Below are 24880 nucleotides of genomic sequence, written 5' to 3' on the forward strand. Positions count from 1 at the left end.
ACTATCCTCAAGTCTTACTCCTGAATTGCCAGCTTGGGTCACCAAGCCTGAGTACTACCTCCCCCACAACGGCTGCCCAGGGCGGCCTGGGTGTCATATAGTCTATCTGCCAGGCTCCCCTGGTGCAATACGGGAGCCACCCAGCAGGTTTTTCCTCTCAGCTTGCTGTGGGGCCTTGAGCTGTCCTCTCCCCATCTCACTGGGCTGGGCACTCCTGGGCTCACTTACGCTGCCAGGCACAGGTGGAAGGAAGGATGCCCAGCATCTTCGCCTATCAGAGCTCTGAGGTGGACTGGTGTGAGAGTAACTTCCAGCACTCAGAGCTGGTGGCTGAGTTCTACAACACGGTGGGTGAGGGACCAGGCGGTGACACCCTGCGGGAGACTTTGGAAAGGGTGGGTGGGGCAGGCTCAGGCACACATGGATTTAAAAGTCACCTCCTCCATAGGGAATCTTGTTGGAGCAGTTTACTATTTGGGGCTTGGTGGATCTGTTTTTGTTCATTCATTCATCTTTGTATTGAACTGAGTTCTATGGCAGATTTTACATACACACCTGGGGGGATGGTGCTGTGACAGGGGTACACTGGCAGCCTTGAGGACACCCAGAGGACAGTAGAGGAAGATGTGTGCACTTGCTGTTGCTGACTGGAGCACAGAGCCCACTGGGCAGGACTGCTTAGCCAACAGGGAATGTATTTGCTTTTCAGAGACAGGTTCTCATTGTGTAGTGCAGGCTGGTTTGCAATTTATATTCTCTGGTTTCTGCTTACCGAGTGCTGGGATTGTAAGCATGCATCCACCACACCCAATACTAACTTTTATCGACTGCTTGCTGTGTGCCAATGGTACGAAACCTTTTACCTCCACAACCTCATCTAATCCATACAGCGACACTGGGAGACGTGCCAGTTGAGGGGGTATCACACTCTGCAGCAGGTGTTCTGGGAGGATGAATGATAGACTGGGAATTTACCTTGGAGATTATAGTCAGACTCTGATTTTAAACTAGGCAAGTGTGAGACCTGTGTGTGTGTGTGTCTGTCTGTCTGTCTTTTCTTGAGACTCAAAAATGTGTGATGGGTTGGTGAGAAGGTTCAGAGGGTGAAGGGGCTTGCTGCCAACCCTGATGCGCTGAATTTGGTTCCCAGGATTCATATGCTGGAAGGAAAGGGTCAATTCCTGCAGCTTATCCTCCAATCTATATACATGTGCTGAGGCACACATACACAGAGACATATACACACACAAAGTCACACATGATAATAATAACAAATTTTAGATGTGGGAAATAGCCCAGCTTGGTGGTTCAGGTATGTTACCCAACTACTTGTAGAGCTGAGACAGGAGAACTGGTGAGAGTTCAAAGCCAGCCTAGGCAATTTAAGTAAGACCCTTTTAAAAGTTTTTATGCTGGGTGTGGTGGCACACACCTTTAATCCCAGCACTTGGGAGGCAGAGGCAGGCAGATCTTTGTGAGTTCTAGGCCAGCCTGGTCTACATAGTGAGTTCCAGGAAAGCTGGGGCTACAAGGAGACCCTGTCTCAAAAAGACAAAAAAAAAAGTTATTTACTATTTTTGTTTTATGTGTATGAGTGCATTGCCTGCATGTATGTAAATGTACCCATGTCATGCAATGCCTGTGGAGGTCAGAAGAGGGTATCGGGTCCCCTGGAACTGGAGTTATAGACAGTTGTTAGCCGCCATGTAGATGCTGGAAACTAAACCCGGGTCCTTTGCAAGAGCAGCCAGTGGTCTTATCTGCTGCGGCATCTCTCTAGCCCCATAAGAGGCTTTCTTAAAGGGAAATGTGCAAGGTTCTCTGGGTTCCATACCTGGCTCAGAGGTAGAACCCCTATGCAGAATCCCCAGTGAGGGGCTGGGGGCGTGGCTCAGGGTAGAGAGACAGCCTAGAATCCCCAGGGGGGGGCTGGGGGAGTGGCTCAGGGTAGAGTGACAGCCTAGGATGGGGGGGGGCTGGGGGAGTGGCTCAGGGTAGAGTGACAGCCTAGAATCCCCAGTGGGGGGCTAGCCGTCTGTGTTCTCTCCATAGTGTACTCCCCACATATTACAAGGAGGTTGAATATGTTCTTCAGCAGAGGCTGAAAAGGAGTGGTTCTCTGCAGTTATTCTCCCTGCTATTTCTAGAAGCCCCTATAATCCTATAATCCAGATATTCTCTAGGCAGTTCACCATAGAGTAGGAGTTCCAAAGAAGGTCCTGAGAGAGTCATGATTCAGTTGTGACCCTGGTTATACACTCAACCCTCAAATTTCCATCCCAACTCTTCCCCAACCATCCCTAAAGGAAACCAGTGGCTGCAGAACCCGTGAGTCTCTGCAGGAATAAGGAGATTTCATTCCTTCGGCCTCCAAGCTTGCATTTGCACAAACTCCCTTTGGATTATTTGTTTTGTTTTGTTTTTATCTTTTAAGTCAGAGTCTCCCTGGAGTCCCAGATAAAACTCACTAGTAGGCCATGCTGGCCTCGATATCACAGAGATCTTCCTGTCTCATGAGCGCTGAGATTAAAGGTGTGCACCACCATGCCTGGCTGTTATAGTTTTGAGACCTGGTCTTCCTCTGTAGCCCAGGCTGGCCCCAAAGATATGATCCTCCTACCTTAGTTCTGAATGCTGAGATTACAGGCCTGTGCTGCCATGCCCAGTCTTAAATTTTAATTTTTTCAATACTTATTTATTTTGTGTGTATATGTGTGTATGGAGGTCAGAGAACAACGTTCTGGAGTCAATTCTCTCCTTTTACCAAGTGGGTCCTGGGGATGGAACTCAGGTCGCCAGGCTTGGTGGCAAGCCCCTTTACCCACTGAGCCATCTCACCAGTCTTAAAAGTAGATCTTTTTTTAACAAAAGAAATGGAACAAGTCAGGGTTTGAGGAGTGAAAGAGGAGTTGGCAGAAAGATTTTTTTTTTTTAATTTTCCCAAATGTGCTGAGTAATGAATGACTGCTTGTGGGGTGGACATTATATGTATATGGAGCTAGCTAGTGAATATTTCTAGCTTTGTGAACAGAACTCTTTCTAATATTTAGTGCCAACATGCTGAAAGGCAGAAAGCCAGGGAGATATGTAAATGAGCCTTGTGAGGCTGTGTACCAATAAAACTTTATTGGTAGCAGCCTGGTGTGGTGGTGACCCTGGGAAGGTCAGGCAGGAAAATGGCCACGAGTTTGAGGCCAGCCTGGTCTACATGAGACCCTGTCAAAAGGAGGATCGGTTTCTAGTGGATGGAAGCTTACTGCCTTCCTGCTCATGAGTGTGGGCAGTTTCACAACTTGAGACTAGAAATCTGTTTGTAGGGGAACCCCACCCCATGTTAGTCAGCACACCTGTGGGAACTGGTTTTTATCTAAGTAATCACCCTAACACACTAGATTTATATACAAAGTCTCCTGCATCACCTTTCACCACAACAAATAGATACATAAAATCAAACTTGACACACCATTGATAACATGTACAACCGGATGTATTCTAGTGAGATACTGCAGCTATTTAAGAGGGTGGTTTTAAAAAATACTTTATTTAGCTAGGTGTGGTGGTACAGACGTTTAACCCTGGGAGGTAGAGGCCAGCCTGGGTTACATAGTGAGTTCTAGGCCAGCTGGGGCTACAGAAAGACCTGTTTCAAAAAACCAAAAAAAAAAAAAATTAACTTTATTTTTATTTTATGCGTATGAGTGTTTTGCCTGCGTGTATATAAGTACATCCATGTGTGCAATGCCTATGGTGGCACATGCCTGTCATCCCAGCACTCTAGAGGTGGAGGCAGGAGGCTCAGGAGTTCAAGGTCATTCCTCAGCTACATTGTGACTTCTAGGCCAGCCTGAGCTATACAAGACTGTCCAAACAAACAAAGAAAAGAAGCTAGACACATGGGTCACTTGGTAAAGTGATGCTTGGGTTCGATTCTCCAGAGCACAGGTAAAAGGCCAGGTGTGAGGATTGCAGAGACTGCTCAATAGTTAGAACACTGGCTGCTCTTGCAAAGGATCCGGATTTGATTCCCAGCACTGACATGGTGGCTAACAGCCATCTGTAACTCCAGTTCCAGGGGATCCAATGCCCTCTTCTGGCCTCCAAGGACAATGCACACATGGGTGCACCTACATACATACAGGCAAAACACTTATACACATAAAATATAAATAAATAAAAATTTAAAAAACTCAGATGTGGCAGCACACAGTTACAATCCCAGTGCTGGGTCGGGGGGAGGGACAGAGAATCCCTGCATCATGCTGGCCAGCCAGCCGAGCCTACTTGGTGAGCACCAAGCTAGAAAGACACCATGCCCCCGCTCTGCATGCCCCAAAAAGGTGAATATTGACCAGGGAATGAGACCTGAGGTTACACTTTGGTGTATTCATGCAGATACATACACCCCAAAATAAAATAAACAGTATATTTTTGTTTGAGCTGTTAACTAAGACCATCTAGCAGAAATATCTTAATCTAGGCACAGCAATTTCATCAAAGCCTGCTAATGAATAATGATGAACAGATGGAAAACATGGCTTTGAAAAATAATCATTAAGGCTGGGCATGGTGGCACACGCCTTTAGTCCCAGCACTCTGGAGGCAGAGGCAGGCAGGTCTCTATGAGATGGAGGCCAGTCTGGTGTACGTAGTGAGTTCCAGGCCAGCTGGGGCTACAGGGGGACCCTGTCAAACAAACAAACAAACAACAGCAACAACAACAAAAAGCACACAAGCACTCTATCCACTGAGCCACAAGTGCTCTACCCTCTGAGCCCAGCACAATAAACATGTTTGAAGTCATGGTTAGTGTTTAAAACATTAATAGTCATTCAACAAGAACAAATGCGCTAAAGTTAACCAACCAGTGCTGGGTGATCCTGGGGTTACAAAGGGCTCAGTGTGCATGTGTGTGTGCCTGCGTGTGTACATGTGTATGTGCGTCTGTGTCTGTGTGTCTGTGTATCTCTCTGTGTGTCTGTGTCTGTGTGTGTGTCTCTGTAGCTAGAGGCAGGCACAAGGCAGCTGATGGTGGGATCCACAGTGATGGAGCAGGAGGCATGTGCTTGCTAATGAGGAGGAGTGGTAAAGGAAATTGTAATGTCAGGTGTTCAAGAACAGGATGGATATTATCTGAGAGTATCAGACCAAAGAAAAGGGCACATGCAAAGGCCCTGGGATAAGAAACTCCAGCCTGTTGGGAAACAGCAGGCAGCTTGGAAGACAGGGCTCAGGCTGCTGTGAGGGCAGGAGAGGAACACCTGCAGAAGCTTTGATGCTAAACTGGGGCTCCTGCCTGAGGATGCAGGGTTGCATCATGGGAGCGCCAGGGAACCCAAGCAGGTGGACTGGGGGAGCCAGGTCGGGCCATCTAAAAAGGTCAGAAATCAAGGGTGTGAAAGGATTGGCCTCACTAAGACAGAGGGAGAAGTTCTGGGTCGTTCCAGTCCGCACCTGCTCCCACTGACCTTCTGGCCTCTATCTGGGTTGGCTGAATGCTTAGCAGAGTTTCAAGAGGAACTCAGGGAGTTTCAAGCCTCCCTGGCACCCAGAGGGTGTATTATTATTATTATTATTATTATTATTTTATTATTATTTTGGTCTTTTATCTGTGTTCCCCAAGTGCTCTTGGGTGTGGGTCTATCCCTTGGAGTCTGGTCAACCTAACAGGTATCATGCTTGTTAAGGAAACCCCATGGGTCTTGCTATGTAGCCCAGGCTGGCTGGTAATTCCCGATCCTCCTGCCCCAGCCTCTTGGGTGATGGGATGACAGACCTGTAACACAGGCTAACAAAAGGGAAATATAGATTCAGAGAGGGTAAGGTTCTTGCCCAAGCTCACACAGCAGGAAAGTGCCGGGGAGTTTGGTCCCAGTCTGTCTGGTTTTATCACAGGCCTGTGAGATTACCTAATTACTGAGTGTTTAACATCCTTGCTAGAGTAACTCCTACAGGTGTCTTGTCCAGTGACTGATACTGCCTTAGGGCACCCAGCCCACAACCCACAACCAAGAGCAGATAGTAAATGGATGCAGGTGACCCACTGAAACAGGTGGCAGGTAACAGGTGTAGTTGGAGGAAACTGGAGCTTGGGTGATGAGGAGAAAGGTTGATGTGGTTCCTGGAACCTTTCCTGACACAGTGGACCCAACAGGTTCTCCTCCTGTTCTTAATCCCTCCCCCACTCCAGACTCACAATGACTGAAAGTGAGGTTTGGTAATAGTGGATTTTGTTTGCTAACAGTGCTGGGGATGGAACCCAGGGCCACCTGATAGGCAGGGCTCTACCCCTGAGACATGCTACCAGCCCCTCACAGGGGGATTCTAAGCTGTCACTCTACCCTGAGCCATACCCTCACTGTTTTTAATTTTTAAAATGCAGTCTCTTTATCTTGTCCAGACTGGCTATTTGAAAAATATTTTAAATATTTTTTTATTTTATGTGTATGAACGTATTGTCTGTATGTATGTAAGTGCAATGACCATGGAGGTCAGAAGAGGGCATTGGATCCCCTGAAACTGGAGTTATGGACAGTTGTTAGTTGCCTTGTGGATGCTGAGAATGGAACCTGGGCCCTCTGCAAGAGCAGCCAGTACTCTTAACCGCCGAGCCATCTCTCCAGTCCCTAAAAATGTTTTTATTAGCATATACTAATTGCACATTAGGATGCACTTCATTATGACATTTTCATACATGTACATAGTGAGTTTTGATCCTGTTCCCTTCGTTACTGTCTTTATTTCTCCTGTGACCACCGACCCCTATCTTTTCCCCAGCTAGGCCCCTTCTACCATCATGTCTTTTTTTTTTTTTTAGTTTAATTTGGGTTGCTTGCAGGATTATGGCTGAGGAGAATGGCCATGGGTCTCCCTCCACCAGCAATTGTTAAATGTCTATCAATCTTCAGAATGGGGCGGGACCTAAAGAGCCCCTCCCTCTAACAGTCATTAACTGTCTATCAGTCCACAGGGAGGGGAGGAGCCTCCCTCAATGATAGGGAGTTGACAGTCCCAATCTTGCTCAGGTCTCAAGCTGGCTTTAAAAAATTTATTATTGGAGCCGGGCGTGGTAGCCTACACCTTTAATCCCAGCACTCAGGAAGCAGAGGCAGGCGGATCTCTGTGAGAAAAGCCTGGTCTACATAGTGAGTTCCAGGACAGCTGGGGCTACAGAGAGACCCTGTCTCAAAAAAAAAAATTATTATTGGTTTAGAGAGTTGGCTTAGTGGTTAAGAACACTGGTTGTTCTTGCAGAAGACCCAGGTTCAAATCCCAGCACCCACATGGCAGCTAACAACTGTCTGTAACTCCAGTCCCAGGGGATCCAGCAGCCTCCACGGGCATTGCACGACACGGTGCACTTACCTACACATAGGCAATACACACATACATGTAAAATAAAAATAATAAAATTTAAAAAAATTATTAGTCATATGCCTTAATCCCAGTACTTCTGAGGCAGAGGCAGGCTGATCTCTATGAGATTGAGGCCAGTTTGAACTACAAAGGGAGTTCCAGGACAGCTGGGGCTACAGGGAGATGCTGTTTCAAAAAAGATGGGGAGGCTGAGTAGAAAGGTCACAGTCCTGGAGTCTGGAGTCACTGCCTGGATCTCCCGGGAGTCGGACAGCCTTGCCTACCACATCTGGATCAAACTCCTACAAATTCCTCAGCATGAGTTTGCAGGCCTCCTCTACATTCCTGAAGCTGGCAAATCAGAGCTGGCTGAGGAATGAGGCCTTGGACCCTTCCTTCCATGGACTTCTTATTGCTTTTCCTGGAAGCCTTTGAAGGGGGACACACTCATGTGTTGAGGCCAATGGTACAGGCCTGGCTGTTCCCTCCCCTCCTTGGGGTCACTGATGAAGACATCCAACACAGAATCCTTTCAAGTCATCCTGGTTGGGCTTCATATGCTGCTTGCCACAAAGGATCACCCCAAAGAGTGGAAACTGCAAGTGCTCAGTCTTCAGAATGGGGATGAGAACCTCTGGGAGATAGGGTGTGGGCTCACTCTGCGCCTGGGCAGAGCTCCCTAGTGAGTTGCAAACAGGCAGCCCTGGTTCTGGGATGGGAACAAGGCCCTGGAGGATACTGGTAGACCTTTGAACCTGGACCTCTTGATGATTTCCAAGCCTACCTCTTGCACTGGACGAAGGTGAGGAAACAGCTGATTGAGCTGTGTTGCAAGAGGCTACAGATCGTGTCACCTTCCATGTTCCCGATACAGAAGTTTGAGAAGTTTCTGTGTGATGTGGGCATGGACAGCATGGAGGAGCTGGACGTAGACTGCTTTATATGCCCACTAAACATGACAGCATTTGAACCTTGTCTGGGCAGGATGAGCAACCTTCAGAGTTTTCCTTTAAGTGTAGGAGTCTGGAGATATAGGCTTCTATATGGCAAAGTAACTGGTGTAAGTGTGCTGCTCATTCACAAAGCAGGGCAATCTCAAAATGCCGTCTCCTTCCTTAAAGGACAACTACACAACATCCTCAGGAGTCACACTCCCTTGGAGACCCCTCTGCTTGAAGTCCAGCCCACTTATGGAATCAGACTTGAAGCATCCTTCTGAGTGTCTAAGCACCCATCAGCTGAAGCCCCTGACTCTGAGTAACACTGATAGAAAAGACTTCAGTCCTCAGCCCCTCCAGCTCTGCTGGAAAAAGCAGCAGGCACTCTTGAGACCCACACTTGCATCTGTGCAGGATGAATGACTCCCACATTAGTTACATCCTACCTGCCCTGGACTGCTGCTCCTATCTCACCACGCTCAGTTGTCATGGGAACCACATGTCCACGTGTGTTCTGAAGAACTGCCAAGGCTGGGGCAGTCAAGGGGAGTGCTGTATCCTGTACCTTCACGTTTGAGGACGGATCCTTGTTAAGGAAGAATTTCTCCCATGCTCTTCTAAGTTGAGGCAGGTAGTGATGGACCTAAGGCTAAAACATAAGGTCCAGCCCTCGAGTTCTGGAATGGTCTTTACTTGGAATATTATATGCTGGAGTCGAACAGCCACTGAAAAGTAAACACATGTGTTTTGATGATTTTTTTTTTTTTTTGGTCTTTTTTGAGACAGGATCTCCCTGTAGCCCAGCTGGCCTGGAACTCACTATGTAGACTAGGCTGGCTTTGAACTCACAGAGATCCACCTGCCTCTCCTTCCTGAGTGCTGAGACTAAAGGCATGTGTCACCATGCCTGGCATGTTTAATGATTTATTATTTCTTAACAAGTGCATTAGGATGGGCACCTTATATAGTGACATAAATTACATAGAGAAATACTTTCTCCATTTGTCCCCTCTAAGAGAAGGTCAAAGATAAAAGGAGTCTCCAATGAGCTCTTTGTTCTCCATGGCTCACTAACCTGGTTTTAGTTAGCAACCTCAGGTGACAGCGGGTTTCATACAATGCCTGACTACCAGTATATAACTATTAATATGTGGGGCTGGAGAGATGGCTCAGCAGTTAAGAACACTGGTTGTTCTTGCAGAAGACCCGGGTTCAAATCCCAGCACCCACATGGCAGCTAACAACCGTCCATAACTCCACTCCCAGGGGATCTGACAGCCTCTTCTGACCTCCTTGGGCATTGTATGACACGGGTGCACTCACCTATATACAGGCAATACATACATACACATAAAATAATAAATAACTATTAATATGCAATTATTAATGCAAATGCTCTGGGATCAAGCCTTCAATCATTTCTAAATAGGATGTGGGTCTGATGACTCAACTCAGGTCATCAGATTGGCTGCAATGGGCTTTGTCTATGAGCCATGTCTGCAGCCTGAAATTCCTCCTTTGTTCAGCAGGGTTTTGTGTAGTCAAGGCTGCCCTCAAACTAGCCATGTAGCCATGATGGCTCTCTATATACATTTTTATCAGTCCCAGGGACTCACATGTTAGGCAGATGGCCTACCACTGAGCTGTAATCCCAGCAGCATTTGCTATTTAATTTGGAGACAGGTTCTCAGGAAGTTATCCAAGACAGCCTTCAAGTTTGGATCCTCCTGCCTCAGCCTCTGAGTATCTGGGACCACAGGCCTGCAGCAGGAGATCCAGCATCTCATTTCTCTTTTTTCTCTGGTATTGGCATGCAAGACAAGGGCTCTGTGAGTGTTTTACCAAAGCCTCTTACTATATCTCTTATTTATTCATTTTAAGCGAAGCCTGAGGGAGGTTTTCTCTGAAGCACAGCCTGGTCTTGGGTTAGCCACTCCTCTGCCTTACTCCGTAGTACCAGGATTACAAGAATGCAACAACCTTAGACGCCCCTGTCCCATGGTGACACCCTTCCCAGTGGGGAACCAATGAGGGAACAAGACGTATACGTGTCAGTATTAGTCATCTTCTCTTTTGTGACATCAATAATGGCACCATCACTTATGCCCTGGAAGTGTCCTGTTGGGCTTTGCTTACAGGGCCTTCTGCAGCACTGTCCTGTACAGTAGATCATATACTGCGAATTACATAATATTTCCTATGGACACTGAAAAAGATATTATTGGCTGGGCAGTTCTGTCTCAAAAAGACCAAAAAAGAAAATTTATTATTAGTATTATTATTACCTTTGGTTTTTGAGTGCTGGGGTGAAAGGTGTGTGCTACCATGCCAGCTTCTGGCCCACACTTTAAAAAAATATATTTGTGTGTGTACATTCATTGTGAAGGTGCACACATGCTATAGCACCTGTGTGGATGCTGGAGGGATAGCTTCTGTTGTCAGCTCTGACCTTCCATCCTGTTTGAGGCAGGATCTCTTTGTTGTGTGTCTCTCCCTGTGTAATCCAGGTTCACTTGCTGGTGAGCTTCCAGAACTTTCCTATCTCTACTTCAGACCTCCTCACAAGAGTGTAGGAGTTACAGGCATACACCACAGCATCCAGGTTTACCTGGATGCTGGGGATTTGAACTCAGGTCCCCATGCTTGCACACCAAGCATTTTACCCACTGAGTCAACTCCCCAGACTTTAAACTGGCTCTTGATCTTGGGATTCTCCCACCTCAGGCTCTGGGGTAGCTGGGATCATAGGCCTGTTTTATCTGGCCTGGCAGGTGTTGCGAGCTTACCTGAATTTAGAGCTAATGAAACCTTGGGATGTGATTTTGTGCGTTTTTCACAGATCAGATATATTTACATTTTCAAGCCTATGCTTGGTGAACTACACAGATCCCCCCTCTAAACCTGTTAATTCTGATTCAAAAAAAAAAAAAAACAAACACCCTCACTCAGGGGCTGAGGAGATGACTCATTGGGTAAATTGCTTGCTATGTGAGCAATGAGGATCTGGGGTTCAAATCCTCAGCACCCATGTAAAAAGCCAGGCATGGTGGCACACACTCTGTAACCTCAGCGCTGGGGAGGTGGAGACAGGAGGATCCCCGGGGGCTTGCAGGCCAGACAGCTAAGCTGAATCAGCAGCTATAATCCCAGCACTTGGGAGGCAACTCTGGGTTCTGAGAGAGGCCAGGTCTCTAAAAACAGGGTGGGGGGAGTAGGAGAGATGGCTCAGTGGTTAAAGAGCACTGGCTGCTCTTCCAGAGGACTCTGGTATGATTCCCAGCATACACGTGGCAACTAACAACCATCTGTAATACTAGTTCTAGGGGATCCAACACCCTCTTCTGACCTCTGTGGGCATTGTACACTCGTGGTGCCCTTACACACAGGCAATACACTTATACACATAAAATAAAAATAAAATAAATTAAAAATAAAATAAAAATCCATTACAAAACTCAATACCCATTTTCTGCTATAACCACTGTATTTTTTTGTTTGCTTTTTTTTTTTTTTTTTTTTTTTTTTTCCTGTCTTTTTGAGACAGGGTCTCTCTGTAGCCCCAGCTGGCCTGGAGCTCTCTTTTGGTGTTTTTGAGACAGGGTCTCCCTGTAGCCTCAGCTGGCCTGGGATTTGCTATGTAGGCCAAGCTGGCCTCAGTCTTACAAATTTCTGCCTGTCCCTGCCTCCCCAGTGCTGGGATTAAAGTGGTGTGCCACCCTAGTCTATTTTGATATATTGTTACTTATTACCTTGGCCTAGTTCCTGTTCATCAAACACCCATGGGATCTTGTAGGTAGTTCCACCTGCCTTGATAACAGTACTCCAATCCTCTTTGTGTGAAACCCCCAACTTCAAATCCTGGAGCTTCACTTCCTACCTGGTGATCACTCTTGAGAACCAGTGTCTTCTTCTATCCTTCTCTTTTGAGGATGAGACAGAATTCCAGAATACAAAACTTTGCTTGGGGCCTACAACATATGCCTAATTATATAGGGAGATATGTAATTAGTTTCTGGATAATATTATGAGACAGTAAACCATGTCATTGTGGGAGCCTAATCAGATGCAGCCATGTCCTTCCTTCACTGGGAAGCCTTTCCTAGCAATCTTGGCACATAGTATACTTGCAGTCTGTCTTGGATAGCTAGTGCTGTGTAACAAATGCCCCCAAAATTTTAGTGCCTTGAAACAATTTTTATTATTACTACAACTGTTATTGTTGTTGTTGTTGTTATTTTCTGTGTGTATTTGTGTTTTTTTTCCTTATTTTTTTGGGTTTTTTTGAGTCAAGGTCTTCCTGTAGCCCCAGCTGGCCTGGAACTTGCTATGTAAACTAGGGTGAACTTGATCTCACAGAGATCTACTGGCCTCTGCCTCCCAGGTGCTGGAATTAAAGGCGTGTGTCATCATGCCCAGCTGATTTTATTTTTAATTATGTGTATGTCTGTATGTATATTCATGTATCAGTGCAGGAGCTCTCAGAGGCCAGAAGAGGGCATTGGATCCCCTGGAACTGGAGTTATAGGTGGTTGTGAGCTGCTTATCATAGTGCTGGGAACTGAACCCAGGTCCTCTGCAAGAGCAGCCAGTGCTCTTAACCGTAGAGCCATGTCTCCAGCCTGGAAGGTGGGCATTTTCTGGTTTGTTTGTGTGTGCACAAACACGTGTATAAGAGGAACTGAATTTGGATTACCAACATCCTGGTCATTGTTGTGTGTTCTTATATTCCAAGTACTAGGGGGTGGAGACAGGAGGATTCTGTGACTCCCTGGCCAGCCTGCTTAGCTTAATTGGTGAGCTCCAGGCCAGTGAGAGACCCTATATCAAAATACAGGTGGCCAGGCAAGGTGGGCCACACTTTTAATCCCACCACTTGGGAGGCAGAGGCAGGTGGAGCTCCATGAGATTTAGGCCAGCCTGGGCTACTTAGTGAGTTCCAGACCAGCTGGGGCTAGAGAGAGACCCCATCTCAAAAAAAAAAAAAAAAAAAAAAAAAAAAAAAGGCAAGCCCAAAACAAGGTGAATGGTACCTGAACAGCTGAGGTCTACTTCTGGCCTCCACATGCTGGTTCACACGCCCCCACATGCCTCCCCACACACAGAAGTGAGTCACAGGGGTGCTGGCTGTCTTTCTTTGTCTGTAAGGTGGAAGTTGAGTGGCGACCAAGAAACCCACATTTTAGCCTGCAGGAAGAAGATAAATAGGGCAGCTTTAAGTGACTTTTTTTTATGTTTTTGAGACAGGGTCCCCCTGTAGCCCCAGCTGGCCTGGAACTCGCTATGTGGACCAGCCTGGCCTTGAACTCACAGAGATCTGCCTGCCTCTGCCTCCCGAGTGCTGGGATTAAAGGCATGCACCACCATACCCAACTAAGTGCCTTGTTTTAAATAATTACATTTATTTTGTGTGTGTGTGCACATATGTGTGCACACACACATGCTGAGCCATGCATGGCATACCTGTAGCTGTTGGAGGACTTCTGGGAGTTAGTTTTTTCCTTCCACCATGAAGGTCTCAGGGGCTTGAACTCAGGTCATCAGGCTTGGAGGCAAGCCCCTTTACGCACTGAGCTATCTCAACCAGCCCACAGGTCCCTTTTACACACTGTAGTCCAAACTGGCTCACTATGTAGCTCAGGTTAGCCTGGAGCTACTGGCAGTCCTCCTACCTCAGCCTCCAGAGTGGTGGGATTACAGGTATGTGCCAACACACCGAGTTCCTCCTGAATATTTTCAACCCACAATTACAGAATCCATGGATAGAGAATTTCCTTTTAAAAAGAAAAGAGAGCCAGACGTGGTGGCGTGCACCTTTAATATCAGCACTTGGGAGGCAGAGGCAGGCAGATCTCTGTAACTTCAAGGCCAGCCTGGTCTACATAGCAAGTTCAGGCCAGCTGGGGCTACAGGGAGACCCTGTCTCAAAAAGACCAATAAATAAATAAGAGGGAGATAGATGTAGAAGATTAATGCGTTCTTGATTCTGCCTTCACTGGGTAAATAAAGCAGCCTAGAGTAATGGATGGAGAGGAGGATCCACAGATGGTCAGCATCAGTGAGGGGCTGAGGCAGCTTGGTTTTTGTTTTTAAAATATTTTTTATTTATTATGAATGTATTGTCTGCATGTAGGTAAGTGCACCTGTGTCATGCAATGCCGTGGAGGTCAGAAGAGAACGTTGGATCCACTGGAACTGGAGTTATGGACGGTTGTTACCTGCCATGTGGGTGCTGGGATTCGAACGTGGGTCCTCTACAAGAGCAGGCAGTGCTCCTAACTGCTGAGCATCTCTCCAGCCCCCAAATTTGTTTTTTTCAGGCTAAATCTGACTGTGTTGCCCTGGTTGGCCTGGAACTTGCTATGTAAACCAGGCTGGCCTCTAACTCCCAGTGATCTACCTGCCTCTGTCTCTGGAGCACTGGGGTTACTGGTGCATACCACCACAACAGGCCCATAAAAAAAAAACGTAAAAGGTAAGAATGAGCTGATGGCTGATGTGGAATGCATCCGGGGTTCACTAATACCCTCATAGTCCAGGGGAGGGTTGGAGGATGTGTGATGCTTAGATGAATAGGGCTTCTTGCCCTTCTGCCCCGCCTCACCTGCCCTCTCCTCGCTTCTCTTGTAGTTCAGCAATGTCTTCTTCTTCATCTTTGGACCCCTCATGATGTTCCTCTTGCATCCATATGCCCAGAAGCGCACCTGGGGCATCTATGTCATCTCGGTTCTCTTTATGGTGATAGGTAGGTGTGTTGTGTGACCATGGGGAAGTATCCTGGAGAAATCCACCTTCTTGACTCTCTCCTCTTTTTTCTGCCCATCCCCAGGTCTGTTCTCCATGTATTTCCACATGACCCTCAGCTTCCTGGGGCAGCTGCTGGATGAGATTTCTATCCTGTGGTTGCTGGCCAGTGGCTACAGCGTGTGGCTGCCCCGTTGTTACTTTCCCAACTTCCTCCAGGGGAACAGGTGAGGCTGTATTAACAGAGTGGACTTGAACCCTCTGTGGACCCTGTGTGAGCTCACCTGCTCTCCCCAGTGCCCATGCTCAACTTGGGGCCCTTTTGGAAATCTTGCAATCTTTGCCCCACCCTCACAGCCAACAATTCTTTGGAAATCCTGCTCAGCTTACCTGGGCGTTCACAGACTTGTCCCCTATTACCACATGGGAAGCCACATGGTGGGAGGGACAGCAGAAGACCCCATCATGCCTCAGCTTCTCTGCACCCCCAAGGAAGAACTCTCCCAATCCGTGCTTCCTGCCTGCTGTTCCCCACACCTATCTCCATCTTCTCAACTCACTAAGTTTCCTTGAAACGCTTGGTTGACCTCAAATGGAGGTCTAAACTCCCTCACACCCTCTGCATCCTCCCCAGTTCATCTCCTGCTTTTTGCAATCCCTGCCTGAGCTCCACCCCCAAGGCCCTGCCTCTCTTGGACCCCTCACCGGTGTCTCCTGAGCCTACCCAGGAAAAGCCAAAAGCCAGATCTAAGCCCATCTGGTGACACCAGAGTGCTTGGCTTTATTTGTTAAATACATTTTAAATTTTATTAATTTTATGTGGGTATTTTGCCTGCCATGCATGCAATTAGCTGCTGAGCCATCTCTACAACTCCGTGCTTGGTTTATTGCATTCATGTTGACTGCACATGATGACTTGACTGAATCCCCCAGGACCTTGCAGACACTCACCCACCCTGCTTCCTCCTCAGGTCCCACTTCACCTGCCTGGTGTTCACGGCCACTATGATCAGCACCTTCCTGACCTTCCTGAAGCCCACCATCAATGCATATGCCCTCAACAGCATCGGCATACACATCCTCTACATAGTGCACAAAGAGTACAGGAAGTGAGTGCTGGGGCGTGGCTCAGAGGTAGAGTGACAGCCTAGAATCCCCAGTGAGGGGCTGGGGGTCGTGGCTCAGGGTAGAGTGACAGCCTAGAATCCCCAGTGAGGGGCTGGGGGTCGTGGCTCAGGGTAGAGTGACAGCCTAGAATCCCCAGTGAGGGGCTGGGGGGCGTGGCTCAGGGTAGAGTGACAGCCTAGAATCCCCAGTGAGGGCTGGGGGCGTGGCTCAGGGGTAGAGTGACAGCCTAGAATCTCCAGTGAGAGGCTGGGAGTCTTGATCCGAGATAAAGCCCGTGCCACCTAACATGCACTAGTATATGGGTTCTATCCCCAGCATTGTGAAATATAGTTTTTAAAATTTTTTTATTTTATGTATATATGTGTATTGCCTGCATGTAGGTAAGTGCACCCGTGTCAAGCAATGCTGGCAGAGTACAGAAGAGGCTGTAGGATCCCCTGGAACTAGTTACGGACAGTTGTTAGCTGCCATGTGGGTACTGGGATTCGAACCCAGGTCTTCTGCAAGAACAACCAGTGTTCTTAACCGCTGAGCCCGTGGTGAGTTATAGGCCAACTGGGGCTACAAGGGGACCCTTTCTCGAAAGGACCAAAAAATTGTTTATTACTACACTTATTTATTTTTTGTGTGCACCATGGTGCACGTGTGGGAGTCAATTCTCTTCTTCCACCGTGTCAGGCTTAGCCGCAGACTCCTTTACCTGTGTAGCCATCTTACCAGCCTCCAGTTTCTCAGTTATCTTTTTAAAAATTTTTCATTTATTTGAGAGTCTCATGTACCCAGACTCGCTAGAACTTGCTGTGTAGCAGAGGATGACTTCAGTTCCTCATCCTCTTGTCTCCACGTCCTGTGTGCTCACCATAATTGTGCATGAAAAGATCACCCCACACATGTCACACCACTAAACCGTACAGCAGCCATTCACAGTTTGCTATTACATATTACATATTTCCCTGGATATTTTATAATTTCATCCCCTGACCCATTTTATCAGGATTTAACTCCTTTGCTAGCCAAATGCACTACTACTGAGCTAGAGTCCCAGCCCTGAGAGCTGTGCTTCATAGCTCCTACTGGACCTCAGCAGCATAGAGACAGGGGCCTCAAGGAGACCAAGTGAGAAGCATTAAATAAATGAGATTACTTTAAAAAGGAGAGGGTAAAAGATAGGGAAATCCCCATGTGTGCTCTTAAATCTGCGTGCTAATAAGGCGGGGTCCTTTGAGTATTGGGAGACAAAAGTGGAGGTGCTGGAGTTGGGGGAGGAGGGAAGGACCACAGAATAGTGAAGGAAGTGGGCGAGGTGGTGCATGTCTGCCATCCAAGCACTTAGGACATGGAGGCAGGAGGATCATGAGTTTGAGCCCAGCCTGAGCTACGCCATGAATTCAAGGGCAGCCTAGGCTGCATGGCAGGACCCTATCTCAATACAATAGGATGAATCAAATCAAATCAAATCAAATTAAACCAAAAAGAAAAGAATAGAACGAACTGGTGATGAGTAGCCCAGGTCCCTTCTTCCCAGAGACTGTGGTTGCCAGGTGCTGTTCCACCCAGCTTGGGGCTCACAAGAAGAAAACTCTGGAAACAGATCTGAGAGGCCCTCTTCCAATCCATTCAATTCTTGTTGGGACACCACATTGGCCAATTCATTTGGAAATAATTGGCCAATTTGGGCAGAAACTATTGATCCACCATATTTTAAACCATGGTCAAGACAACGGGATACCATAGGTCAGAACAGTGGCGAACCACGGGCCAAGGCAATTGGAAACCATAGGTCAAACTAACTAAAAACCATAGGTGAAAGCAACCAGTCAAGTCAAAGGAAAAGCTTTGGTCAAGCCGAGTAGAAACCATGGTGGCAACCATTTTTGCCAACAATGACCTTGAAGCCAGCTTGAAGCCATTGGATAGTTTCATTAGGAGGTGACTGGGAAAAGCCTATGCTTTTAACCATTAAAGGTTGTTTTCTCACTCATCTCCAGTACATTCTTTTCTAGGGGACATAGATCTGGCTCTGACAGGAAACCTAAATTCTTGTCTTGAGTTGTCCGAAGACGTGGCATCTGGAAAATACACTTTCTTATTTCACACACACACACACACACACACACACACACACACACACACGCACACAATGCCCAGTGAGTATTAGCTATAAGCACACATTAGGCACCATTGTTAGCTATAAGCACATAATAGGTATTATTGTTAGCTTTCTGCTACTGTAATATAACTGAGATAGTATAAAGAGATAAGGTTAGACCTACAAGTTCCCATAGGACATGCACCTATAGTCCTGTGTACATGGGAGGCTGAACAGGAGGATTGGCTTAGTTCAGGAATTTGAGGAAAACTTGGGACATGTACGGAGACACTGTGTGTGTGTGTGTGTGTGTGTGTGTGTGTGTGTGTGTGAGAGAGAGAGAGAGAGAGAGAGAGAGAGAGACAGACAGACAGACAGAGAGACAGAGACAGAGAGAGCAGAGGATACAGAGAAACACAAAGAGAGACTGAATTATTTTCTTTTTTCTTTTTCAGACAGGCTTTATGTAGCCCAGGCTCGTATCCAAAATCACAGTACTCCTCCTGCCTCAGCCTCTCATATGCTGGGATGACAGATGGACCTTCTGTGCCTAGTTTTGGATCACAGTTTTGGAGGCTTTGATTACTGGTTGTTTGGGTGGCAAAGCCAAAGAAGTGGAAGTGGGTAGGGTTCCCACAGTTCCCTTCAAAAGCATGTTATAAATGACATAGAGACCTCCCCTAGGTCCAAACACTTAAAAGTTCCACCAGTGCCCAACAGCTCCAAGATGAAGACTGATCCTTTAACACAAGGGCTTTGGGGGGGATGCTCCAGATCCAGCCTACAGTGGGCACCAGCTCTTTGCAATCTTCACCTCAGCTCCCTCCCTTTCCCAACCTCTGAGACTCACTTCCTTCGATGGAGGAATATCCCATCAACCCATTAAAGTGCTTCTATCTGAATCAGATCACCAATGCGCCCATTGATCCACCCACCCATCCACCACCCATCAGTCCACCCATCCATCCATCCATCCATCCACTCACCCACCCACCCATTCATCCACCCATCCAACTACATAGACATCCTTCCAGCCATCCACTTCTTATCTACATATCTATATATACATTCAGGTATCCATCTATCCACCTATTTATCCATTCATATATCTATCCACTCACTCACCCACCCATTCCCCCATTCCCCATTCATCCACCCATCTACACATCCATACATCCATCTAGCAAACATCTGTCCATCACATTTCCATCCATCCATCCATCCATCCATCCATCCATCCATCCTCCCTTTGATTTTCTTTCCTCCCCACCCAGGCATTTCTTTCATCCCCAGGACCAGCAATCAGGACCTCCGGCACCTCATTGAGATCTCTGTGGTCTTATGGGTTAGCGCACTGACCAGCTGGATCAGCGACCGTGCTCTCTGCAGCTTCTGGCAGCGGATTCACTTCTTCTACCTCCACAGCATCTGGTAAACACATCTGGGTCCTGAGACCTGCAAGTCAGGGTTCAGACGCCAGAGCTCTGAACAGAAGCCTCGGATACGAGAGTGGGAGAGGGGACAGGATCCAGACACTGGGGTGTGATGATGGTGGGGAGGGGTTACACCTAGCAGGCTAGAGCCAGGCGATCCCTATAGACACCCAACATCCTTGAGAATTAGGGAGAGGATTGGGGAGTGCTGGGGATGCTTTTGGTCTCTCATCTCCCTCTCCCTCACCCCACAGGCATGTTCTAATAAGCATCACCTTCCCTTACGGTATTGTGACCATGGCCCTGGTGGATGCCAAGTACGAGATGCCAGGTCAAACTCTCAAGGTTCACTACTGGCCACGGGACAGTTGGCTTGTGGGGCTGCCCTATGTGGAGGTCCAGGACAATGACAAGAACTGCTGAGCCCTGCTGGACTCTGTGCTCTCCATCCACTCACTCTGCTTCTTGTGCTTTGACAATAGAGAACAGGACCAAGACTTCAGCTGGAGGGACATTTGTGTTCCCTTTTCTCTCCTTTTCTATGTTCCATGTCCTGCTCCCTTGGCACAGGTTGAACTTTCTCATGTCACTGGTTTGGTGACTTGAACTGGGGAGCTGAACGGCATGCTTCCCCTGCATGACTGGTCTGTGCTGTATTTCTTCCTCTGGGACCACAGCATCACATCGCCATTGTCACATGACAGGGTCGGGGGATGGGTGGGTGTGTGGGTGAATGGGTGGAGGGATGAATGGGTAGATAGATAGATGGGTAGATGGATGGATGGATGGGTAGATGGACAGATGGATGTATAGGTAGATGGATGATGGAGGGATGGGTGGGTGGATGTAGATGGGTGGATCAGTGGGTAGATGGATCGATGAGTGAGTGGATAGGTATGTGGGTAGATGGGTGGATGGATAGATACAAGGATGAATGTATGGATGGATGGGTGAATAGATGGGTAGATGGACAATGGATGGATGGATGGATGGGTAGATGGATGATGGATGGGTGGATAGATGGATACATGGATGGATGGATGGGTGATAGATCAATGGATGGGTGGATGGATGGGTGGATGGATGGATGATGGGTGGGGTAGATGGATGGATTCATGGGTGGATGTATGGATGGGTGGACAGATGGATGGATGGATGAATGGATGGGTGGATGGGTGGATGGATGGGTAGATAGGTAGATGGATGATGGATGTATACAAGAATGGATGGATGATGGGTGGGTGAATGGATGATGGATGGATGGATGGGAGGATGAATGGATGGGTGGGTAGGTGGTTGATGAGGCAACTGCTTGCAAGGACCCAAACATGAAGTTTGCTCTCTGGCAACTGATATATATCGGTGGCTATTTTGGGGTGTTCTGGATCCTACTTAGGCTGTGCCAATAAGCTGAGAATGTGGAGGGCATTCCAGAGAGGGTTCTAGGCTGCATCTCATACCCTAAGGTATGTGTAGAGACCTCTTGGAATCTACTGCATGTATTCAGGATCAGGTTCAGAATGCTGAGTGAGCTATGAGGGAAAAGGAGGCCCTGGTCAATCTGGGTGGCTTTGTGGGAGGCGGACAGCCAGAGGGGAGCAAGGTGGCCACTCTAGGCACTCAGGGCAGAGGTGGTGTGGTGGCTTCCATGGCTGCTAATAGCGTGGAGTTAGACATGTATAAGTTTGAATGTCTTCTCTGTGGTATTCAATTTGCATAGTTCCGAGGGTGTGAGGCTTCCTAGTGTGGAAGTTCAAATACTGTAAATAAAAATTCTTTTCCTCCTGGGGTTTCTGTTGAATAAAATAAGTTAATGTGTGTGTAGTGCTTGGCACACTTTTGAAAACATACATCCCTCTACCTCAACCCACCTATCAACCATCCATCCACCACCCTTTCAACCACTTAGCCATCCATCCATCCACCCAGCAGCCATCTGTGGCTATAGGGAGACCCTGTCTCAAAAAACAAAAGCAGGACAAAACAAAATAAAGTTGCACATGTGGGTTAGCGAGAGGGCTCAGTGGGTGAAGGCAGCTGCTGCCAAGCCTGATGACCTAAAACAGCCCAGTTGCTGGAAGGATTCCTACAAGTTGTCCTCTGACCTCTGCACGTCCTGACCTACCGCACACATGCTGTGGCCAATTTATTTTGACACAAAATATATGTAAAAAATGAGCCATGCTGATTCTATTTTTAGTTCACTGTCATCTATTAGCCAGTAAACTTACATGAAGAGGCAATGCCCATGGAAGCCAGAAGAGGCTGTCAGATTCCCTGGAATTTGAATTAGGGATGGTTGTTAGCTGACATGTGGGTGCTGGGAATGAACCATTTCTCCAGTCCTGCAAGTTACACACACACACACACACACACACACACACACACACACACACACAATTGAAGAGATGGCTCAGAGGTTAAGAGCACTGGCTGCTCTTGCAAAGGATCCAAGTTTGGTTCCCAGCATTCACATGGCAGATAACAACTATCCATAACTCCAGTTCCAAGGGATCCAATACTCTCTTCTCACCTCTTCTGGTATTGCACAACTCAGGTGCACATACATAGGCAAAACACACACATAAAATAAAATTTTAAAAACAAAAAAACTTTTGTTTTCTCCAAAGCCAACTATGCCTTCCAGTGCCTAGGGCAAGTTCAATATGGGCTCTGCATCTGGTGAATCTGAGGTGGGTCTCGAATGGTCACTGCACTCCACTCTGCTGGGTCATGTTTCACTTAGCAATGACAGGCAGTGTGCACGTTGTGGCAGTCAGCAAAACTGAGCACACGCTGCAGGCTGGAGGAGGGGTCTGAAAAACTGTCCTGGAAGGTCTACAGGGTTAAAGATAAACTGGAAAAAAAAATCTTGAGAAGCCAGGTGTGGTGGGCACGCCTCTAATCCCAGTACTTAGGTGGCAGAGGCAGGTGGATCTCTGTTGGGTGAAGGCCAGCCTGGTCTACATAGTGAGTTCCAGGCCACCTGGGGCTGCAGGGTCTAAAAAAAATAGTGGTGGCTAGGGACTGGAGAGATGGGTCAGCAGTTAAGAGCACTGACTACTCTTACAGAGGATCTGGGTTTTATTCCCAGCACCCACATGGCAGCTACAAACTGTCCTTAACCCCAGTTCCAGGGGAATCCGAAGGCCTCTTCTGACCTTCGCAGCATTGCACGACAGGGGTGCACTCACATACATGCAGGCAATACACTCATACACACAAAATTAAAATAATAAATAAAATATTTTTTTAAAAAAAAAGTGCCGGGCGTGGTGGTGCGGGCCTTTGATCCCAGCGGCAGGCGGATCTCTGTGAGTTCCAGGCCAACTGGGGGTACAGGGAGAGCCCGTCTTAAAAAAAAAACAAAAAAAAAAAAAACAAAAAAAAACCAAAAAAATTAAAAAAAAAAAAAAATAGTGGTGGCTAGGAATCGTCCCCGCGGGTGCAAACAAGATCGACCACTAGAAGGCGGTAGAGACCAAATGCGGCCGCGGGTCTAAAGCAGAGCAGCAGCAAGCCTTAGGGACCCCTACTGTACTGACGGTGGATTTCCAGCCAGGCTGGCGCCGCTTCCCTGGGGAACGCTAATCAGGTGGTATCAGATGATAGCGAGATTTGACGTGATCAATTCTGTGGAATTCTCAAACTGTCGTGTTCCCTCTCTTCTTTCTCTTCCCTCTTCTCTCCGCTCCCTCTCCCTCCCCCTCCCCTCCTCCTATTTGAGATGGAGTCATGCAGCCCAGGCTGGTCTGGAATTTGCTATGTAGATACAGAGATCTGCCCGCTTCTGCCTCCAGCGTGCTGAGATTAAAGGCCTGCAGGCAGCAGCCTGGTTTTTTTTTGAGCCAAACAGCTTGCTCTGTAGTCTAGGCTGCCTCTAACTCTTGCTCCTCAGGCCTCCCTAGGAATACTAGGAAGGCTCTTAACTGCTGAGCCAGCTACCTCCCAGCCCCTACAATTTTGTTCTTCTTTATAGCTGAATAATATTCCATTGTGTATACAGAACATCTTTTAATTATTTTTTGCAAGTGCGCGTCCGTGCAGAGACTGTCAAAAGGAAAGAAACCACCAAAAACAAAAAATAAATCCATTCTCTCCCCAAGTTTATTATTTCTTTTAGTTGTTATTGTTGCCCAAGCTGGCTTGGCAGTCCTGGAATTAAGCAATCTTGCCTCAGACTCCCTTCAGACTCCCAAGTAGCCAGGGTGACAGGCATGTGACAGGGTGCCCAGAACTTCTGGCAATTAAAAAATACATTATGAGCTGTACGTGGTGGCGCACGCCTTTAATCCCAGCACTAGGGAGGCAGAGGCAGGCGGATCTCTGTGAGTTCAAGGCCAGCCTGGTCTACACAGTGAGTTCCAGGACAGCTGGGGCTACAGGGAGACCCTGTCTCAAAATGGCCAAAAAACCCCAAAACATTATGGTGCTTGTTTGGCAGCACATATACTGAAAATGGAATGCTACAGAGATTAGCAGGACCGTATGCAAGGATGGAACGCAAATTTTGAAGTGTTCCACACTTTATTTTTATTCATTCATTCATTCATTCATGAACAGGGTCCGGCCTGGAACTGCCTATGTAGACCAGGCTGGCTTCCATCTCACAGAGATCCACCTGCCTCTGCTTGCTGGGTGCTGGGATTCAAGGCGTGAGGTCGGTTCCCCATCTCTATTTTATAGAGCCTCAAGAGGGAAAAAGTGGCTGAATCTCCTGGCGTCACACGATCCAGATTGGAAAATTAACCTCCAGTTCTCTCAAACCGCAGCCAGGTAACTTAGAGCGTCCGGGAGCTCCTTCCTCCCTCAGCGGGGCTCGACCTCTCACCTCAGTGTCCTCCCTCGACGCTCGAGCCTGCGGAAGGGGCCCGGCCGCAGTACGCAAGCGCGGCGCTTCGACTCGCCCCGCCCCCTCCACGTGCGGCGCACACCTCGCGCAGCTCGGCAGCGCTCGCCTCGCGCCTCCTTCCCTCCCTCCGCCCGCCCTGTTGGACGCGGTCTGTCTATTGGCTGACGGCTTCGTCGCTCCTACAGCAGGCAGGCGGGCCCCCCCGGAAGTCCCGCCCCTCCCACGGCGCTCTGCCTTTCCCATTGGCTGCGCGGCTTGTCCGTCGGCGCGGCGGGCCGGAGTCGGCGGCTAGGGGGCCCGCGGTCGCTGAGCGGCCCGGGCTGGCGGTGGTTTCCGGTTCCGCGGG

The 24880-nt window shown here is 47.9% G+C and overlaps 1 protein-coding gene and 1 pseudogene across 1 annotated transcript; both read left to right on the top strand.

Annotated features, from left to right (window-relative positions):
- Positions 1 to 238: 238 nt before the first annotated feature.
- On the top strand, positions 239 to 20105 carry Acer1 (alkaline ceramidase 1). The gene is made up of 6 exons (XM_008836916.1): positions 239 to 347; positions 14919 to 15033; positions 15118 to 15259; positions 16004 to 16141; positions 19543 to 19680; positions 19937 to 20105. The coding sequence occupies exons 1-6, from the start codon at positions 255 to 257 to the stop codon at positions 20103 to 20105; spliced, it is 795 nt and encodes a 264-aa protein (XP_008835138.1). The 5' UTR covers positions 239 to 254.
- A 4006-nt stretch (positions 20106 to 24111) lies between these two features.
- LOC115071058 lies at positions 24112 to 24212 on the top strand (annotated as a pseudogene).
- The last annotated feature ends 668 nt before the right edge of the window (positions 24213 to 24880 follow it).

This window comes from Nannospalax galili, unplaced genomic scaffold, assembly GCF_000622305.1.
Source record: "Nannospalax galili isolate Female #2095 unplaced genomic scaffold, S.galili_v1.0 scaffold77, whole genome shotgun sequence".
NCBI classification, from domain to species: Eukaryota; Metazoa; Chordata; class Mammalia; order Rodentia; family Spalacidae; genus Nannospalax; species Nannospalax galili.